General features: G+C 39.9%; 1 protein-coding gene across 2 annotated transcripts in view; it reads left to right on the top strand.

Annotated features, from left to right (window-relative positions):
• The window catches only part of VEGFD (vascular endothelial growth factor D), a 41,622-nt gene extending 21,797 nt beyond the window's left edge, over window positions 1-19,825 (top strand). The window contains exons 2-7 of one of the 2 annotated variants that reach the window (XM_050777658.1): window positions 177-387; window positions 7,298-7,482; window positions 10,504-10,652; window positions 12,642-12,742; window positions 18,029-18,224; window positions 19,162-19,825. In XM_050777658.1, coding sequence (XP_050633615.1) covers window positions 177-387; window positions 7,298-7,482; window positions 10,504-10,652; window positions 12,642-12,742; window positions 18,029-18,224; window positions 19,162-19,288 — 969 coding nt within the window. In that variant the 3' untranslated portion in view covers window positions 19,289-19,825. Of the gene's footprint in view, window positions 1-176; window positions 388-7,291; window positions 7,483-10,503; window positions 10,653-12,641; window positions 12,743-18,028; window positions 18,225-19,161 lie in introns of both variants that reach the window. The other variant, XM_050777656.1, reaches the window with a different exon arrangement.
• The last annotated feature ends 736 nt before the right edge of the window (window positions 19,826-20,561 follow it).

Raw genomic sequence — 20,561 nt, 5'->3', positions numbered from 1 at the left:
TGTGAATCAACAATACTAGAAGATATCCTTTTTCCTAGGCACTGGCATATATTTCAATAGTATCTCTAATTAATTTACAGATGTATTTACGCTTCTAAGTGTCAGCAATGAAGATTATTATGACAAATTTAAAATTTAGTAATTTGTTTTTAAACTGGTATTTTTGTTTTTTTAAGCGGTCATCTCAGTCCACATTAGAACGATCTGAACAGCAGATCAGGGCTGCTTCTAGTTTGGAGGAACTCCTTCGAATTACTCACTCTGAGGACTGGAAGTTGTGGAGATGCAGGCTGAGGCTCAAAAGTTTTACCAGCATGGACTCTCGCTCAGCATCCCATCGGTCCACTAGGTTTGCGGCAACTTTCTATGACATTGAAACACTAAAAGGTAGGTGTGTGGATGTGGAGACAAGTTCTTTCTCTTTATCAGATAGTGACAAATACACTTACTTTCTCCAAAACTCTGCGTAGGGCAGACACGTGTCAGAGGGAGAATGAAAGTCAGTCTTTGATTTCATAACTTCAGTGTTAGTGCAGAATCTTGATTTTTTAATATTTACTTCACAGAGAAATATATGCAATATGATTTTGAGATAAAAAACACAAAAGAACATTTCAAAATATAAAAACAAATTTAACTCAAGGATGTGGGGGCAAAGAAAACCCAGGAAGACTATTGTTCTCAATAGAAAAAAAAATCATAAGGTTTACATAGAAAATAAAACCTGGGGATTCATCCACAAGGAGTATTCTACTGCCATACATACATAGATAAAAACCAAAAATGGCCAGGCATGGTGGCTCATGCCTGTAATCCCAGCACTTTGGGAGGCCAAGGAAAGCAGATTGCTTGAGCCCAGGAGTTTGAGACCAGCCTGGGCAACATGACGAGACCCCATCTCTACAAAAAAAAAACAGAAAAAAATAGCTGAGCATTGTGGTATGCGCCTATATTCCCAGTTACTTGGGAGGCTGAGGTGGGAGGATCTGCTGAGCCCAGGATGTCGAGGCTACAGTGAGCCATGATCATGCTACTACACTCCAGCCTGGGCAACAGAGCAAGATCCTGTCTCAAGAAAACCACCACCCCCGAACCAATAGATTAGATATAGCTTTTTGTTTTTTATTTCTGCAAAGTTGTGTGATTTTTTTTTAATTTATTATTATTATACTTCAAGTTCTAGGGTACATGTGCATAACGTGCAGGTTTGTTACATATGTATACTTGTGCCATGTTGGTGTGCTGCACCTATCAACTCATCAGCACCCATCAACTCGTCATTTACATCAGGTATAACTCCCAATGCAATCCCTCCCCCCTCCCCCCTCCCCATGATAGGCCCCAGTGTGTGATGTTCCCCTTCCTGAGTCCAAGTGATCTCATTGTTCAGTTCCCACCTATGAGTGAGAACATGCAGTGTTTGGTTTTCTGTTCTTGTGATAGTTTGCTAAGAATGATGGTTTCCAGCTGCATCCATGTCCCTACAAAGGACACAAACTCATCCTTTTTTATGGCTGCATAGTATTCCATGGTGTATATGTGCCACATTTTCTTAATCCAATCTGTCACTGATGGACATTTGGGTTGATTCCAAGTCTTTGCTATTGTGAATAGTGCCGCAATAAACATACGTGTGCATGTGTCTTTATAGCAGCATGATTTATAATCCTTTGGGTATATACCCAGTAATGGGATGGCTGGGTCATATGGTACATCTAGTTCTAGATCCTTGAGGAATCGCCATACTGTTTTCCATAATGGTTGAACTAGTTTACAATCCCACCAACAGTGTAAAAGTGTTCCTATTTCTCCACATCCTCTCCAGCACCTGTTGTTTCCTGACTTTTTAATGATCGCCATTCTAACTGGTGTGAGATGGTATCTCATTGTGGTTTTGATTTGCATTTCTCTGATGGCCAGTGATGATGAGCATTTTTTCATGTGTCTGTTGGCTGTATGAATGTCTTCTTTTGAGAAATGTCTGTTCATATCCTTTGCCCACTTTTTGATGGGGTTGTTTGTTTTTTTCTTGTAAATTTGTTTGAGTTCTTTGTAGGTTCTGGATATTAGCCCTTTGTCAGATGAGTAGATTGCAAAAATTTTCTCCCATTCCGTAGGTTGCCTGTTCACTCTGATGGTAGTTTCTTTTGCTATGCAGAAGCTCTTTAGTTTAATTAGATCCCATTTGTCCATTTTGGCTTTTGCTGCCGTTGCTTTTGGTGTTTTAGACATGAAGTCTTTGCCCATGCCTATGTCCTGAATGGTACTACCTAGGTTTTCCTCTAGGATTTTTATGGTATTAGGTCTAACATTTAAGTCTCTAATCCATCTTGAATTAATTTTCGTATAAGGAGTAAGGAAAGGATCCAGTTTCAGCTTTCTACTTATGGCTAGCCAATTTTCCCAGCGCCATTTATTAAATAGGGAATCCTTTCCCCATTTCTTGTTTCTCTCAGGTTTGTCAAAGATCAGATGGCTGTAGATGTGTGGTATTATTTCTGAGGACTCTGTTCTGTTCCATTGGTCTATATCTCTGTTTTGGTACCAGTACCATGCTGTTTTGGTTACTGTAGCCTTGTAGTATAGTTTGAAGTCAGGTAGCGTGATGCCTCCAGCTTTGTTCTTTTGACTTAGGATTGTCTTGGAGATGCGAGCTCTTTTTTGGTTCCATATGAACTTTAAAGCAGTTTTTTCCAATTCTGTGAAGAAACTCATTGGTAGCTTGATGGGGATGGCATTGAATCTATAAATTACCTTGGGCAGTATGGCCATTTTCACGATATTGATTCTTCCTATCCATGAGCATGGTATGTTCTTCCATTTGTTTGTGTGTTGTGTGATTTTTAATAAAGTGAAAAGTAAAAGTTGGACACTGAGTTGTAATATTGGGTACTGGTATTGCTAGGAGAATAACGAAGGGAGAAAATTCTCAAGACAAAATGATCAAAGCTCCAGACTAGAAAATAACATAATTTGAAATAAGGTTAATGATTGTTCCCTAGTAAGGTATGAAGATTCTTTAAAAGAAAATCAGGCCGGGCGTGGTGGATGACACCTGTAATCCCAGCACTTTGGGAGGTCGAGGTGGGTGGATCACCTGAAGTCAGGAGTTCGAGACCAGGCTGACCAACATGGTGAAAACCTGTCTCTACTAAAAATACAAAATTAGCCAGGCATGGCGGTGCATGCCTGTAATCCCAACTACTTGGGAGGCTGAGGCAGGAGAATTGCTTGAACCCGGGAGGCAGAGGTTGCAGTGAGCTGAGTTTGAGCCATTGCACTCCAGCCTGAGCAACAAGAGTGAAACTCTGTCTCAAATAAAAGGAAGGAAGGAAGGAAGGAAGGAAGGAAGGAAGGAAGGAAGGAAGGAAGGAAGGAAACCAGTGTGTGTAGGTACTGTGCCATAATGAATAAAAAATGCTTGTCAAGTAAAGTTCTGTGGTTTCTGATTAGGCATTTAATTTTTTGATGACATGTCAAAACAACAAAAGAAGCTGCTACAGCATTGCTGATCTAGCATTCTAGATTTGATTAACATGATTACCTGGTAACTGATTATATATATAGCATAATTCAAATTAACCACTAGGCCAAAACTATTTTTTTCTTTCTACCTAAAATCGTATTTGTTTTTTCCCATTTGTAAAAAGATGTTGGGGTTGCACAGACCTCTTGTTGGCGGTGGGGAAAGCTGTGCATAGATGGGGAAATATTCTTTGGTAGCACCTTGGGCATAAGTGTGAAAAGGATTCTTTGTGTTCATGTGTATGACTGTGTGTCTAAGTGAGTTGACATGGTGGGAACCATAGCCTTGAGCTCACTTCAGACAGGAATTTGAAGCTCTAGATGTTTCTATGTGGTGAATTAACATAGCCTTCATGAGAACAAAGGGTTGGCACCTCATCTAGAGGTCAAAGGCCTTAACCAGATTACCTGACTGAAGGCCTGAGGTGAGCCTGGAGCTATTTCATGAAGATGAATGTTACCATAAAACCAAGACTAGGTGATCTAAAAAAAAGTCAATGACGGCCGAGCGAGGTGGCTCAAGCCTGTAATCCCAGCACTTTGGGAGGCCGAGACGGGTGGATCACGAGGTCAGGAGATCGAGACCATCCTGGCTAACACGGTGAAACCCCGTCTCTACTAAAAAATACAAAAAACTAGCCCGGCGATGTGGCGGGCGCCTGTAGTCCCAGCTACTCGGGAGGCTGAGACAGGAGAATGGCGTGAACTCGGGAGGCGGAGCTTGCAGTGAGCTGAGATCCGGCCACTGCACTCCAGCCTGGGCGACAGAGCGAGACTCCGTCTCAAAAGAAAAAAAAAAAAAAAAAAGTCAATGACATTGACATTTTCTAAGGAAAAAACCATTAAAATATCACAGAATTTGCAAACCCTATGAATTTATCTCCTAATTTCATAGGGGATCATCTAAAGTTATTTACTAAGTTAGAAGCAGTGAATAATGAAATCGGCATGTTACACCAATTAGAATTTGTTATCAAGTCTCCCTTGTGGATTTCAAGGTAATTTCCTGAGGCAGAGCAGTCCTGCTGGGAAGTAGTAAAGAATAGTAGAGTTATGAAGCCTTTAATCAGTGATGTTGGTCATAATTGCATATGATTTTGATTAAAAGCTTACCACTCCAATTTCAAAACTTAGTTTTATAAAAAGAGAAAAAGCAAATGGAAAGCAACATTTAAGTAGAATTTTAAATTGGGAATATTTTCACAGGTTGGTTTCTTGTTTTTTCAAGGATTCATGATTAATTGTAGTGAATTAAATAATAACCATAATAATAATTGAGTAATTTATCCCTCACGTGCAGCATTCAGGCTTTTTATATAAATATTAATAATCAGAAATTTTTAAAAAGGTTTCTTAGGGGCTGGGCACAGTGGCTCACACCTGTAATCCCAGCACTTTGGGCGGCCAAGGTGGGCGGATCACAAGGTTAAGAGATCAAGACCAGCCTGGCCAACATGGTGAAACCCCGTCTCTACTGAAAATACAAAAATTAGCTGGGCATGGTGGTGCATGCCTCTAATCACAGCTACTTGGGAGGCTGAGGCAGGAAAATCGCTTGAACCCAGGAGGTGGAGGTTGCAGTAAGCCGAGATCACACCACTGCACTCCAGCCTGGCGACACAGCAAGACTCTGTCTCAAAAAAAGAAAAAAGTTTCTTAGGATAGAATGTTTTATTATGAGGAAAAAACCCCAAAGTTTAGGTAAACTGTGTAGTATAATGCAGTGCTCCAGACAACCCACATTATGTTTTCGGTGATTGAAGAAGCAACATAGGAAAAATATTGGTATTAAGGGATGAAAAAGGAGAAAGGATATGGAGAAGATGTTATAAGGGAATAATTTAGGGACTAGGGTCACATCTCAAATGGTAATATTGTATCGGTATACTTCAAGCAGAGGTCTTCTCTATCCCTTCTATTCCCATATATGGGAACTCAGAATAATCTCAGGAGAGTTCTTGAAAATGCAGTAAAAATAAAGGACAGTTTGTCTATTGTTGCATAACACATTACCACAAAACTTAGCTACTTAAAACAATATTTATCTCAGTTTCTGTGGGCCAGAAATGCTGACATGGCCTAGATCAGTTTCTCTGCTTCAGATGTCTCTGGAGGCTGCAGTCAAGATATTGGCCTGGGCTGCAGGCATCTTCGGGCACTGCTTTCAAGTTCAGTCAGATGTTGTTTGCAGGACTCAATTCCTCGCAGGCTGTTGGACTGAGGGTCTTCGTTCCTCGCTGGCTATTGGCCAGAGGCTGCCCCAAGTTCCTTGTCATGTGGACCTTTCTAACATGGCGGCAAACTAACACAAGAACAGAAAACCAAACACCGCATGTTCTCACTCATAAGTGGGAGTTGAACAATGAGAACAGATGTACACAAGGAGGGGAACATCACAAACGAGGGCTTGTTGGGGGGTGGGGGACAAAGGGAAGGAGAACATTAGGACAAATACCTAATGCACGCGGGGCTTAAAACCTAGATGACAGGTTGATAGGTGCAGCAAACCACCATGGCACATGTACACCTATGTGACAAACCTGCACGTTCTGCACATGTATCCCAGAACTTAAAGTAAAATAAGTTAAAAAAAAAAAAAAAAAAGCCTGCAAGTGGAGAAGGAGAGAAAGAGTGTGTGTGTGAGAAAGTGAGACAGAATAAGAAAGAAGAAAACTTGCAATAAGTAGAAACAAGACTGCAATCTTTTTTAACTTCATCATGGAAGTGGTATCCCATCACTTTTGCTGTATTCTCTTCATAAGAAGCAAGTTACTAGGTCCAGCTCACACACAAGGAGAAGAGATTTACACAAGGGCATGACTATCAGGAGATGGGGACCACTGGGGGTTAGTTTCAAAGCTGCCTACCACAAGAGATTTTCACCAGCACCACACCCCCACATATAATAAATAAACTCTACAGTTCCATGGCAAGCTACAAGGAAGTCTTTGTGTTGTCTTTATCATAAAATTGAATCTTTCCCCCAAAACACCTGTAGAAAGGCTATGCAGTATTAAGTACCAAAGGGTCAAAGTTGAATTTAAAAAATAAAATATGAGAGAAAAGCAAGTACTGTTTTATAAGAAAGTATATAATTTTTTTTATTCCCATAGGCTTGTTTCTTTTTTCTTGTTACTTTCAAATTAACTATGGCCAAAGGATTGCTCATTCCATTAATACGAACAGGCTTATTTCATCATTTATATAAATATCAGTATCGGGCACTTGCAAATGAGAAAACTCTGATTTGAGGAAGGATTAGTTTCACTTCAATTTCCATTTATGCATTTGCCAAGTTTAAATCCTACTGTAGTTACCTAAGCAACCAACAGAAACATATTTTTGATGATGCTAAAACCTACCTACACCTGGCTTTAAGTAGAAAAAATGCTATCCAGCTGTATCTAGTAAATTGCTTGATAAATAATATTTACATGTTATTTCTTTACATGCTTCTATTTACTTCCCTATTAGCCAGCTTCTCCAGATGTATCCAGTGTAATTATGTACAGGACATGGTGTTATACCTCAAAGGGAAATAAAATACTTATATTCTACAAAGGTATGGTATAAATGGGAAAGAGCACAGAGATTATTGTAACTTCTCTGCAAACAATCTTGGTTAAAGGACTGACAAAAAATATCCATCTAGTAAAAGAAACAAGCAGTAGAAATGTGAAAATGACTATGCTCAGCGTAACCCTGGCACACGTTGGCACATCAGGGCCATTCCATCTGCTAGCCCCAGTGAGCTTTCTCTCTGCAGTTATAGATGAAGAATGGCAAAGAACTCAGTGCAGCCCTAGAGAAACATGCGTGGAGGTGGCCAGTGAGCTGGGGAAGAGTACCAACACATTCTTCAAGCCCCCTTGTGTGAACGTGTTCCGATGTGGTGGCTGTTGCAATGAAGAGAGCCTCATCTGTATGAACACCAGCACCTCATACATTTCCAAACAGGTATGAGGACATCGGCAAGCCTGCTATCTCTAAAGCCCTGATTATAATAGCGTCGATCGCTACAACAACCTTGTTGCCAAACACTGTACTAAATGCTCTGTGTGCATAATCACATTTAATCTTTGAAACAAGCCAAGAGGGTATTTTGTCCTCCTTTATAGATGAGGAAACTGGGGCTCAGAGAGGTAACTTACTTATCCAAGGTTACATGGCTGATAAATAGCAGAGCTGGGATTCAAACCCAGGTCTGTGGGAGGCCAGAGCCTGAACTATTATCAGTTATTGTCTCTCTGTTGCTATAATGTCAAGACTCAGAAAACCATATGGAAGTTACTAGGATAGGATGTTAAAAGGAATGAAGATAGCTGTGCTGTCTTGTGTATCCGTCAGGTTCTGTGTTGCTCAAAAAAAAGTTTAATGAAGGTTGTGGGCAGAATTGGGGAAAGAGGGATGGGACAGTGAAGCACCTGAAGCTAGCAAAAAGGGGGAGACTTCCCCACCCTTAGACTGAGGAGACAAGAGGAGGGAGCAGTTACGGGAACCCAGAGGGAAAGCGGAGAAGAGGGCTGCTGGACTGGCCACTGTCAACTCTTGGCCTGGCAGGGAGTTGGGGCAGGGGCTGGGAGGGGCAAGAGGGTTTATAGATGTAGCCCATGGAGGGCAGCGTCCTGGGGCACAGAGCCTGATGGGGAAGGAAGGAGAGAGGATGGTGTCTCTGGAGGGGCAAAGAGAGAATACCTAGCACAAAAGACATTTGGAAATAATTCTGCAGTCCCCATGAAAGAAATAATTCAGCCCTCTTCATCTTATAAAACTCCCTTTGCTTAGGTAAGTTTTCCTTTCTCTGGTTACCATGTTTTTAATAAATGTCGCATATGAGAGCAGTAGTAACACACTTGGGAAAGCAATATTTAAAAACTGTGCATCAAACTGCATTCTTTTTGGTATCTGTTGCAAATTCCTTGAATGTTGATATACTTATTTAATTGTCAGTTTGGCTATATGATTTATTCTCCTTTTAATTGCAAAAAGAGGTAGTACACGAAAATTACATGCACTGAACATAACCATGTTAGGTAATTTTCTTAATGCTGATTTGTTTTGTTAATAGATTTACTTATCCTTAATTTTGTTCCTCCACCCTCTAAAATATCCTTTAAACTGGAGAGTTTCTTTTTCTAAATTCTTTTAGAGAATCTTGGAGCTTGTGCAAATTTTAACCTCTACTATTTGACAATTAGAAAAAAAAATGACCCAAGTAGGGCTAAGCATCAATTCTTAGTAGAAACAAAGCTTGCATAACGTAAGAGGGTTTAGTTCATGATCATGTGATTCCCTAGAGCACAGCCAAAAAATTGTGCAAGAAGATGAAGTTTATGCAAAGTAAACACTACAAAAACACTCTCACTTAGACTCATGGAAGTTCCATTACATATTGAGAGGTCAGAATAAACACAGCCTTAATGGATTGCTTCCACTTAATAGATAGTTGAGTACTTCATTTTGACTGCTGTACTCAACAAATGATTAATTTCATAGAATGCACTAAAGTGTAAGTGTACAGCAGGTTTTCTTCCAAATATGAATTTTTGAACATGTTAATAGTAGTTTTTAAAAAACTATCTCTCGGCCGGGTGCGGTGGCTCACGCCTGTAATCCCAGCACTTTGGGAGGCTGAGGCGGGCGGATCACAGGGTCAGGAGATCAAGACCATCCTGGCTAACACGGTGAAACCCCGTCTCTACTAAAAAATAAAAATAAAAAAAATTAGCCAGGCGTGGTGGCGGGCGCCTGTAGTCCCAGCTACTTGGAAGGCTGAGGCAGGAGAATGGCATGAACCCAGCAGGCGGAGCTTGCAGTGAGCTGAGATCATGCCATTGCACTCCAGCCTGGGCAACAGAGCGGGACTCCGTCTCAAAACAAAACAAAACAAAACAAAAACTATCTCTCGCCCCAAAGTTATGGACTATTTGGCAAACCACCTCTTAGAAACAAAGTGAACAAATGAATATTCTATGTAGTAAGGACTACATGGAATGATGATTGAATGGACAATACATTAAAATCAACTTCAAACTCATCCACACATCATAGAACCACTCAAGAAAGTTGTATCACCTCTCTGTACGTCTGTTTCTTCACCTGTAAGATGGGAATAATAAAAACCCACCCTATAATGCTGTTATAAGGGGTAAATGAGGTAACATGAAAGCACTTACAACAGGGCCTGGCCTACAGAAAGCGTAGAAAGAATGACATACATGTTAGCTATAATTATTTGTTTGGGCATGATGATCTTGTATCAGCTATTAATACACAATGCTGCATAACAAACACACTAAAACTCAGTGGTTCCAAACAACAATGATTTATTCTCACTTACATATCTGAGGTTCAGTTAGTTTAGGGTGGGTTCAGCGGGGCTTGACTCTAAGCTGCAATGTGAGTCCAAGTCAACTTCTATGTTTCCCATCGCTTGGACCAGCAAGCCTGCCAGATTACGTTCTTTTCGTGGCTACAGCATAAGTTTGAGAAAACAAGCCCCATAAAACATGCACAGTTCAAATTTGTACTTCTGTTGTGTCTGCTAACATCTCACTAGCCAAAGAAAGTGACATGGCCAAATACAAAGTCAAGAGATAGGAAACTATATTTCTTCAATAGAAATGGTATGAGAAGGGATAAGTAAATAGTTTGAATAATAACCTATTCTAATAAAATCCTAAAGAAACTGCATAGCTTTAATCTCATTTAATCCTTATGATTAACACTCAAATGTAAAGCAGGAGTAGGGATTAACAGTACCATTTTACAAGGGTATCAATGATCAAAAAGTTAAGAGATTTGACCAAACTTAAACACTTCATAATGTTAGATGAGCCTGTTTAGTTCCATTCTTAATGGACAACTCGGCTAAAGTCATTGCCATAAATGACAAAGGCAAAAATTCAAACTAGAACAATTTAAAAAGTAATATATAAAATTAGAAAAATACATTGTGTTTATCTTTCTCTGCTGTAGCTCTTTGAGATATCAGTGCCTTTGACATCAGTACCTGAATTAGTGCCTGTTAAAGTTGCCAATCATACAGGTTGTAAGTGCTTGCCAACAGTCCCGCGCCATCCATACTCAATTATCAGAAGATCCATCCAGGTCCCTGAAGAAGATCGGTAAGCACTTTTTTTTTGTACTGGATTATGTTTGTTTTTGCCTTGCCAAAACTGTGTGTAGAGGATATTTCATTAATATAGAGTTACCAATTTATCTTCAAATTATTCATATTTTAGCTTCTAACCTGAATCTACTGGTAATAACTGGCAAATACATATTTTTATTAGATATTAGATATATATTGTGGTAGGACCAAAACGCTCAGTGGTATGAGCTCGTCATGTCTACTCACAGACACATTTGTTCTTAATATGCATAGTCTAATGCAGGTGTAAAACCACTTTAACCTCAAATTTAGCACATGTATCCTTGTTCCAGAACAAGCATTAAATAAAACTTATTTCAGGCTGTTTGTATATTTACATCCTGAAATGAGAGAAAAAAAAGAAGATTCCTGGGGTCATTGGGAAGTGACAAAACTAACAGCACGTGAGTTTTGCAGCTTTCTAATCTTTCCCCTTAAGATTACCAAATGAAAAACCCTTGTTTTTAAATTAAAATGACTTAAAATTAATTTGGCTTTGAAATTCTCTTGAGATTAATTTTGTAATTGTTTATAAGACAAACGACGAAAGCAAAGGTAAGGATCACTTATTTGAAGAAAAAAAAAGATTTAATATAAAGAAACAAGTAAAGGGTAACTGAATGAAAAGATCATTAGTTAGGTACTTAGATTTTGCAAAAGTAAAGCAATAAATGTATTGCGGCAGTGGCAAGTAAAAGAGTAAGCTGGTGATTAGTTAACATTGAGCCAAGAAGACACCTCCGCCTCTCTCCAGCAGAAAAGAAAACTTGTAGAAAAGCAACATTTATTCTCAAGATGTTCCTGTTATCCTGGCCAATGCTTTTGTCTTTATTTTAAAGAAAACAATCTTAGGGGCCTGGCACGGTGGCTCACGCCTGTAATCCCAGCACTTTGGGAGGCTGAGGCGGGTGGATCACGAGATCAGGAGATTGAGACCATCCTGGCTAACACGGTGAAACCCCGTCTCTACTAAAAAACACAAAAAATTAGCCGGGCGTGGTGGCGGGCGCCTGTAGTCCCAGCTACTCGGGAGGCTGAGGCAGGAGAATGGCGGCGTGAACCCGGGAGGCGGAGCTTGCAGTGAGCGGAGATTGCGCCACTGCACTCCAGCCTGGGCGACAGAGTGAGACTCCGTCTAAAAAAAAAAAAAAGAAAATAATCTTAGGAGGTATTCTTAGGAGGTATGTTAGAACATATATAATTTTGGTAAATAAACTGTTGACAGCTATAATTTGCATAGTTTTAACATACATCTTCTTAAGAAGATTACAATTTCCAAAATTACAGTTTAGTTTCTAAACATTTCCACATAGAATATTTATAATTACAGAATCACTATCTAGTAAGATGCAGTTCATAAATACAAATTAAGCTCCTTTAAAATCTTTTTTTTTTTTTTGAGACGGAGTTTCACTCTTGTTGCCCAGGCTGGAGCGCAATGGTGTAATCTCGGCTCATTCCAACCTCTGCCTCCCGGGTTCAAGCAATTCTCCTGCCTCAGCCTTCCAAGTAGCTGGGATTACAGGCATGCACCGCCACGCCTGGCTAATTTTGTATTGTAGAGATGGGGTTTCTCCATATTGGTCAGGCTGGTCTCAAACTCCCGACCTCAGGTGATCTGCCCGCCTCGGCCTCCCAAAGTGCTGGGATTACAGGCGTGAGCCACCGTGTCCGGCCCGCTCCTTTAAAATCTTAACTCTTTTCACATCCTTATCATTTTGTGATGAGAACATTTGAAATTTACTCTTAGCAATTTTGAAATATACAATACATTATTATTATTGACTGTAGTTACCATACTGTGCAATAGATCTCAAAACCTTATTTCTCTAAACTGAGAATAAAAAGCAAAAAATAAATTTTAAAAATCTTAACTATTCTCTATCAGGAATTGATTTAATGTTCCAAAGTTTTGATTATGCTTGAAAGCTTTTAAATCTGGTTCATCGTTTTCTTTTCCTAGCTGTTCCCATTCCAAGAAACTCTGTCCTATTGACATGCTATGGGATAGCAACAAATGTAAATGTGTTTTACAGGAGGAGAATCCACTTGCTGGAACAGAAGGTAATGATAGTAGTAGTAAAATAATAACAGTAATAATAAAAGTAGTAACAATAGCAGTGAACATTATTGAGTACTTAGTATGACCAGGCAATGTTGTAAATCTTTTATATGTTTTAGCCCATTTAAGTCTCACAACAACCCTATAATATGCTATTGTTATTTCTTTTTTACAATTACAAAATGGACACACCAAGATATCAAGTAATTTCCTCAAGGTCACACAGCTGAGAGTGATAGAAGTGGTCAGATTCCAGAACCCTCTGTACCATAATCATATAGTAAGTCCATCAATGCATCACTCTGCTTTCTAATCTCAAAGAAAAGCCCAGAGTTACTGGAGCATCCTGAAGCATTGAAATTGAAAGGGGATGTTAAACTTGAATGAAAGCTGCTTCAGAACTAAATACTAGTCAACTGCAGTTTACTAATTTATTTGTATGAAAGTCTCACAGGAACATAAAGTAATTTTGGACTTGGTTTCTATCAATTGCATCATATGAAAACATGCCAGTAATTTGAAAAAATAAATGGAGAATAAGAGAAAACTTTTTCTGGAATTAAGGCAAAGCAAAAGCAAAATATGGCTATTGGTCTAAGGGGAGTTGGGAGCAAAATGAGATATAGTCCATTGTCATAGCTCATAATCCGTAATTCTGTGACTTTGGGTGATGAACATTTGCTTGAAAATGAATGCATTTTAATGTATTTTCCAGAGAGCTTCACATGGTTCCACCAAAAAAAAAAAAAAAAAAAAAAAAAAATCACAAGTAGTCATGCAGTTTTACCCTTGCTTGTTTTACACTATAATCTACAAGCAAGAACAGTAAGGGCTAAACTCTAAGAAATCTGTCCTAAAAACTGTAAATAGCAACCTACTCTCCATTCTTCTGCCTCTCAGCTTCCTTCTAAATGTTTTCACGAAAGCTTGACCCAGAGCATGTGAGGAAATTTAATATTTATGTAGTTTAAATGCCCATGCTGATCTTGAATGTTCTTTACACCCTTCCCACCAAGTGTTCAGCCATCCTCTACCAGAACATACATTAGTTATTTGGAGACTCGCCATCCAATGGGGCAGCACCAAGGGGTGGACACACTCCTGTTGTTATACTGAACTGAAATCTCTCTCTAGAACAGACCAGACTGCCCAATGGAATACAATAAGAGTCATATATGTAATTTACATTTTACATTACTCATATTAAAAAGGTAAAAAGAAACAGGTGAAATTTATCTTAATATATTTTATTTAATCCAATCTATCCAATATACTATCATTTCAACATGCAATCAATGTAAAAAACTTTATGTGCTAGCCTACATTCTTTGTGCCAAGTCTTTGAAATCCAGTGTGTTTGTACACTTACAGCACATCTCAATTTAGACTCTCTATTTCATGCCCAATAGTCACATATGGCCCATAGCTACCTTGTTGGACAGCCCAGCTCAAGAGCATCAACTCATTAGTTCACGTTTTACCCTATAGAGCCATGTAAAACAAATCTAATTCTTTCTCCATGTGACTCATGTTTTAATAGTCTTAGAAAATTATTGTGGGGTTGGCCGGGAATGGTGGCTCATGCCAGTTATCCTAGCACTTTGGGAGGCCGAGACGGGAGGATCACTTGAGGTTGGGAGTTTGAAAACTAGCCTGGCCAGCATGGCAAAATCCCATCTCTACTCCTTAAAAAACAACAACAACAACAACAACAACAACAACAAAAACAGCTGGGCGTGGTGATGTGCGCCTATAGTCCCAACTACTTAGGAGGCTGAGGCATGAGAATCTCTTGAACCTGGGAGGCAGAGGTTGCAGTGAGCCGAGATCATGCCACCACACTCGGGCCTGGGTGACAGAGCGAGACTGTGCCTCCAAAAAAAAAAAAAAAAAAAAAAAAAAAAGAGAGAGAGAAAGAAAGAAAGAAGAAAAGAGAGAGAGAAAGAAAGTTACTGTGGGAAGGGCAATATATTTAGAACTTAAAGGCTCTAGCTGAGGATTTCCTGGCACAAAGCCTCTGAGACAGTTTTATATGGAGGAGGTTTGTAGGCAGGCACAAGGCATTAAAGAGTAAAGAGAGAGGCAGCTGACCACAATGCTGTTGCTAAGAGGCATCAGCCTAAGCCAACGGGAAGTTGAAGCTGGGAACCCCTGTGGAGGTAAGTCTCAAATCTAGGTGAAGAGGCTGAACCCTGTAGACCGTTCATTGGCTGCCTTGGAGAGGGGATGTAGCCTTAGGTGAGGCAGCTGATTTCTGCTGGAGATAATTCTTGGGAAGGCACTCAGCCAGTACACGTGTGTAGAGGGTGGAAAGAGGAATAGGGAAGAAGAGAAGTGCTACTCTAAGCAAGGGGGATCTGAGCACTCAGGGCTGGAGGTGAAAGAATATACTGGAAAAAGTTCAGCATGGTGGGGATATAACGGGTGGGGACATAATGGGGAAGGGGTTGGTTAGATGTGAGAGAAGAAACTGGACAGGCTCACAGGGACAAAGCAGAAGGACCTTGTAATTCTTGCGTGGGAGCTTGGATGTGATACTAAGGACAAAGGGAAACCACACAACTGGCTCAAGCAGGAGAGTGACAGTACCCATTAGAATTTTAACAAAATCATACCAGCAACAGTGTAGAAGAGGATGCGTTGACTCGGGACAGGGAAAGAGGCAGGAAACCTTTTGGGAAGTTGTAGCAATGAGGTAAGTGAGAGGCGCAGGGTGGACTGGATCACAATTGTTTCTCATTCTCATCTCCCATAAGTCCCCAATGTGGACCAAGTTCACATTCTTTTCTCCAGTGGCCCCATCAAATTGATGGCATTTACTGAGCTTACTGCTCACTATACTTTTTTTCCATACATGTGACTGTTAAGCCAACTGCCTTTTCTACAATGACTTCTCTTGCCCAGATGAGCACATTTAGGTTAGTGAATCCAAGTCTAATTTAATTGCATCTTGTTAGATTCAGGTCATTGCTCTAAATTGTTAAACAATCCAAAAAAAAAAAAAAAAAAAGAATAAATCGAGGAGGTCCCAATTCTGTATTTTAAAATACTTAATATATCTCTTCCTTCTTGAAGACAGCCACAATTTCAAGAATTTATTTTGAAAAATTCTATCAGTTTATTGATAAAAATGGTAAAAGGAACAAAGCTGAGAACAGAACATGTCGTCAAACTCCCTAGGGATGGAAATCAATACATAATACTTCAGGATATCACCCTCAGCTACTTGCTGTTTCACCACCAGTTCTCTTGCATCCAGTTTTTGTTCCTTTTCACTTGGCTATGAGGACGTGAGCACAGCGTCTGCCTAACAGCCTGCTGAAGTTCTGCAAACACCTTGTGGATTGTGTTTCCCTAAACCACCCTGTCCAACAGCGGCCTTGGGCCTGTCTGAAGTATTCTTAGTGAACTTCTGCTGCCACCTAGTGATCACTGAGAATTTTTAAAGAGCCTCTTTGTCCTTTAACAAGTTATTCTTGTCTTGCCCCAAAGCGACATCTGCCTCTCTGGCGTGTGACTTACAAAGCTCACATTTTTCCTCTTCACAAAGTTCAAAATGGGGACTTCTCAGATTTAGCCTTCCAGCACCCATTCTCAAACATCATCCATTAGAGAACAGTTTAAACTATAAAGTTGAACCACATGAGATTGTCATTTTGATATGTCATTAAAGTCAGATATTGGCAAGAACATATGGTTTAACCCAATGTCTTGGAATGCTGGATGAGATTCTCAGAACCTCCATACATAAGCCTGCTTCAGGACCCTTTTATTACACCAGATAAACCCAACAAACATCCATCGAGTGCCTATTTTATAACAGAACAATGAGACCTGCTCTTTCCCCTTCAGGACATTTTACTTAATGGGGGAAACGTACAAGTAAACAGACAAATGTAATCGGTGCAAGAAAGAATCGGACGGAAATATGCACAGGATAAGGACACTTAGCTAAACCTGCAGACATTGGGAAAGATGTCAGGGAAAATGGATGGCAGAAGGAAAGACAAGGCCAAAGGTATGGGACTGGGAGGCACTGGAATATCAGGGCAACAGAAAGTGCTGTCATTTGGTGTAAATGGAACACACAGGATATATGAGAGCGAGAAACAGAAGATGAGTCTGTGAGGTTATTATGGTCCAGTTCATGGAGGGCCTTGTATGTCCTGGTGGGAAAATTGGTTTTTATTGTGAGAAGGGAAACTTTTAATGCATTCAAAGCAGTGGAATGAAGTGATTTGGTTTGCATTTGTTAATCATGTGAAGAATAGGTTGGAGGGATAAAGCTTGTGGTGGCAAGATGAGCGACAGAGCGACAGCCATCTACACAAGAAACACAAAGTACAGACTGAATTGTGGCAGTGGCAGGGGGATGGAAAATAAAGAACAAATTTAGAGAATCAGAACTGAGTGGACATGATGCTCAGACTTACCAGAGCAGGCAAGTCAAGAATAATGTCACCATTCCCTAAATGAGGCAAACTGGGAGAGAAGCAGGTTTGGGGAGAAAACTACTAAACATGTATGTCCCTCCAAAACCTTCAAGAATGCTAAAGGGACAGAGTCAAGTTCTTCCAAAGTTTCTGTCTCTTCCATTTATTTTGCAATGAATTTCAACTTGTTAATCAGAAATGGATTTGAAGTAGTAGCTATTCAATTGTTTTATACACCTTCTAGAAGAAATATCTGTCAGCTGAGTATGTCAAAAACTTCTCAGACCCTCCCCTTTACCTGAATGTATCTTCCAGCAGATGTTGGTGGAATCAAAGTTGATTGTTGCTGTTGTATCTTTTATACTAGTGTTATGATCTGCAGTGAGAACATGCATTACTATTGCTACCCCTGGTCTGGAATGTCTGAGGTGTATTTCTACAACACCAATTATTTTGTATGTCTCTCCTTTTAATCTCCACCAAAAAATGGAGACAGCTAGACTCATAACCCCTTAGACATCCTATATTTTATTACTAATACTTGGTTGTGGAAGTTTGCATTTTAAACAAGTCATCAACATAGAAATCTCTAAAAATATTTTATCAAAAACATTCAGCTTATGATATTTTAAAAATCACAAACCTAAGAAAACACACAAACCTGTGTTTGTATTGTGAAATCAGAGGCTAATCTTCCTCACCTTGTAAAAAAAAATTTATAGGGGTATAAATCTATAGGAAGGAGATTGGGTGAATCCAAGTTACTCACGGATGACGTAAAATATACAATCAACTTTGGTGATCCAATTATCCACGCTACAACTATCTGACCAATACGTTTCTGTTCCTCTTTAGACCACCCTCATCTCCAGGAACCAGCTCTCTGTGGACCACACATGACGTTTGATGAAGATCGTTGCGAGTGTGTCTGTAAAACACCATGTCCCAAAGATCTAATCCAGCACCCCAAAAACTGCAGTTGCTTTGAGTGCAAAGAAAGTCTGGAGACCTGCTGCCAGAAGCACAAGCTGTTTCACCCAGACACCTGCAGGTAAATGCCTTGAGTTGTCTTGCCTTTACTCATGACATTTAATGTAAATGCCATTTTAATTTGGTGGGATTCTTTAGTAAGCTAATTTTTCCCTTTAGTGCCTAAGTCCCTTTTGGATAATAGAACAGAGGTTTGGCAGCTAAGGAATAAGCAAGGGTATACAGAGTGATGATTAATCATGAAATTAAGAAACTCCTGCCTGTTATTATGGGTTTAGAGTTTTTTGTTTGTTTGTTTGTTTGTTTGTTTGTTTTTTACAGAGTCTCGCTCTGTCTCCAGGCTGGAGTGCAGTGGCGTAATCTGGGCTCACGGCAACCTCCAACTCTCTGGTTCAAGGGGTTCTCCTGCCTCAGCCTCCTGAGTAGCTGGGATTACAGGCACATGCCACCACGCCCAGCTAATTTTTGTATTTCAGTAGAGACGGGGTTTCACTATGTTGGCCAGGATGGTCTCGATCTCCTGACCTCATGATCCACCTGCCTCGGCCTCCCAAAGTGCTGGGATTACAGGCGTGAGCCACTGCGCCTGGCCTGGGTTTAGAGCTCTTAAACAACAATGAAGTTGGTAAAATTTAAGCAATTATTAGGATATTGCTTAATAATAATATTTTAGGAAGGGGAGGTTTCAGATCATCAACCTCTTTAGTTCGGTCTCTCATTGTATATGTCAATATATGTTTGTTTTTTTTCTTTAATGGAGGGAATATCATCGGATTTATATAGCAAGGAATTTATTCATGAATAGAACACTTGGAGGTTACTGATTCACTTTAATAGATTTTGAATCCATGTGGGATAACCATGCAGGATTTTATACTGACATTTTAAATATATGTCTGAAAAACTGCCTCTGAAAACTTAATCAAATCAGAACAGAGTTATTCTTTCGAATCCAGTCATTGATTCTGAATTCTCATCTTTATTTTCTTTTGCAACAGCTGTGAGGACAGATGCCCCTTTCATACCAGACCATGTGCAAATGGCAAAACAGCATGTGCAAAGCATTGCCGCTTTCCAAAGGAGAAAAGGGCTGCCCAAGGGCCCCACGGCCGAGAGAATCCTTGATTCAGTGTTCCAAGTTCCCTATCCCTGTCGTTTTTAACAGCATGCTGCTTTGCCAAGTTGCTGTCACTGTTTTTTTCCCAGGTGTTAAAAAAAAATTCATTTTACACAGCACCACAGTGAATCCAGACCAACCTTCCCTTCACAGCTAAGGAGTCCCTGGTTCATGGATGTCTTCTAGCTGCAGATGCCTCTGCACGCCAAGGAATGGAGAAGAGGGGACCCATGTAATCCTTTTGTTTAGTCTTGTTTTTGTTTTTGATTTTTGGTGAATGAGAAAGGTGTGCTGGTCATGGAATGGCAGGTGCCATGTGATTGATTACTCAGAGCAGATGAGGAAAACTGTAGTCTCTGAGTCCTTTGCTAATCGCAACTCTTGTGAATTATTCTGATTCTTTCTTATGCAGAATTTGATTCGTATGATCAGTACTGACTTTCTGATTACTGTCCAGCTTATAGTCTTCCAGTTTAATGAACTACCATCTGATGTTTCATATTTAAGTGTATTTAAAGAAAATAAACACCATTATTCAAGCCATAGAATTTTATGTTATTTAATATGTTTCCACTCTATATTTATGCTAAAGAAAAAGTGTTTTAAAGAAAGAAAGGAATTTCGAAGTGGAAGGTGCAGGGAGACACACAAACACTGAACTTCAGTTTTGGGAAACCAAGGGAATAGCTCTCAGAAAGGTTAAGATTCTAAATGAGGCTAAGCAAATGCGGCCCAAGAATCCACTGCGAGTCACTCTGTGCTTTGAGATTAAATGGAACTTGACCTGATCCCCATCCCATGCCCTTGACCTCTTTGAGAGTTTGCATTTCTTCTGGCCACCTCTGGCTCCAAGTTTCTGCACTTACTCAAATCTCAGTGTCATGGACATCCCAACTCTCATGGCAACACAGTTCTTCTCTCTGTTCTACAGCTATCGCATTTTGTTTTTGAGTGATTCTCCTGCCTCAGCCTCCCGAGTAGCTGGGTCTACAGATGCACGCCACCACGCCCAGCTAATTTTTGTATTTTTAGTAGAGACAGGGTTTCACCATGTTGGCCAGGATGGTCTCGAACTCTTGACCTTGTGATCCACCCTCCTCGGCCTCTCAAAGTGCTAGGATTACAGGCATGAACCAGCACACCCGGCCACATAAAGCCTTTTTCCTCAAAGTACTCCTACATCTAATTTGTTGGTGACATAGACTTCATTGAAATTTTGCCATAACAGAGGGAATTTAGCAGCATTAGCAGAGTTAAGTTATGTATTAAATAACTTAAAAT

The sequence above is a fragment of the Macaca thibetana genome, chromosome X (genome assembly GCF_024542745.1).
Source record: "Macaca thibetana thibetana isolate TM-01 chromosome X, ASM2454274v1, whole genome shotgun sequence".
NCBI lineage: Eukaryota > Metazoa > Chordata > Mammalia > Primates > Cercopithecidae > Macaca > Macaca thibetana.
Note: the sequence above shows the minus strand (reverse complement) of the source record. Positions and strands in the feature narration are given on the sequence as shown.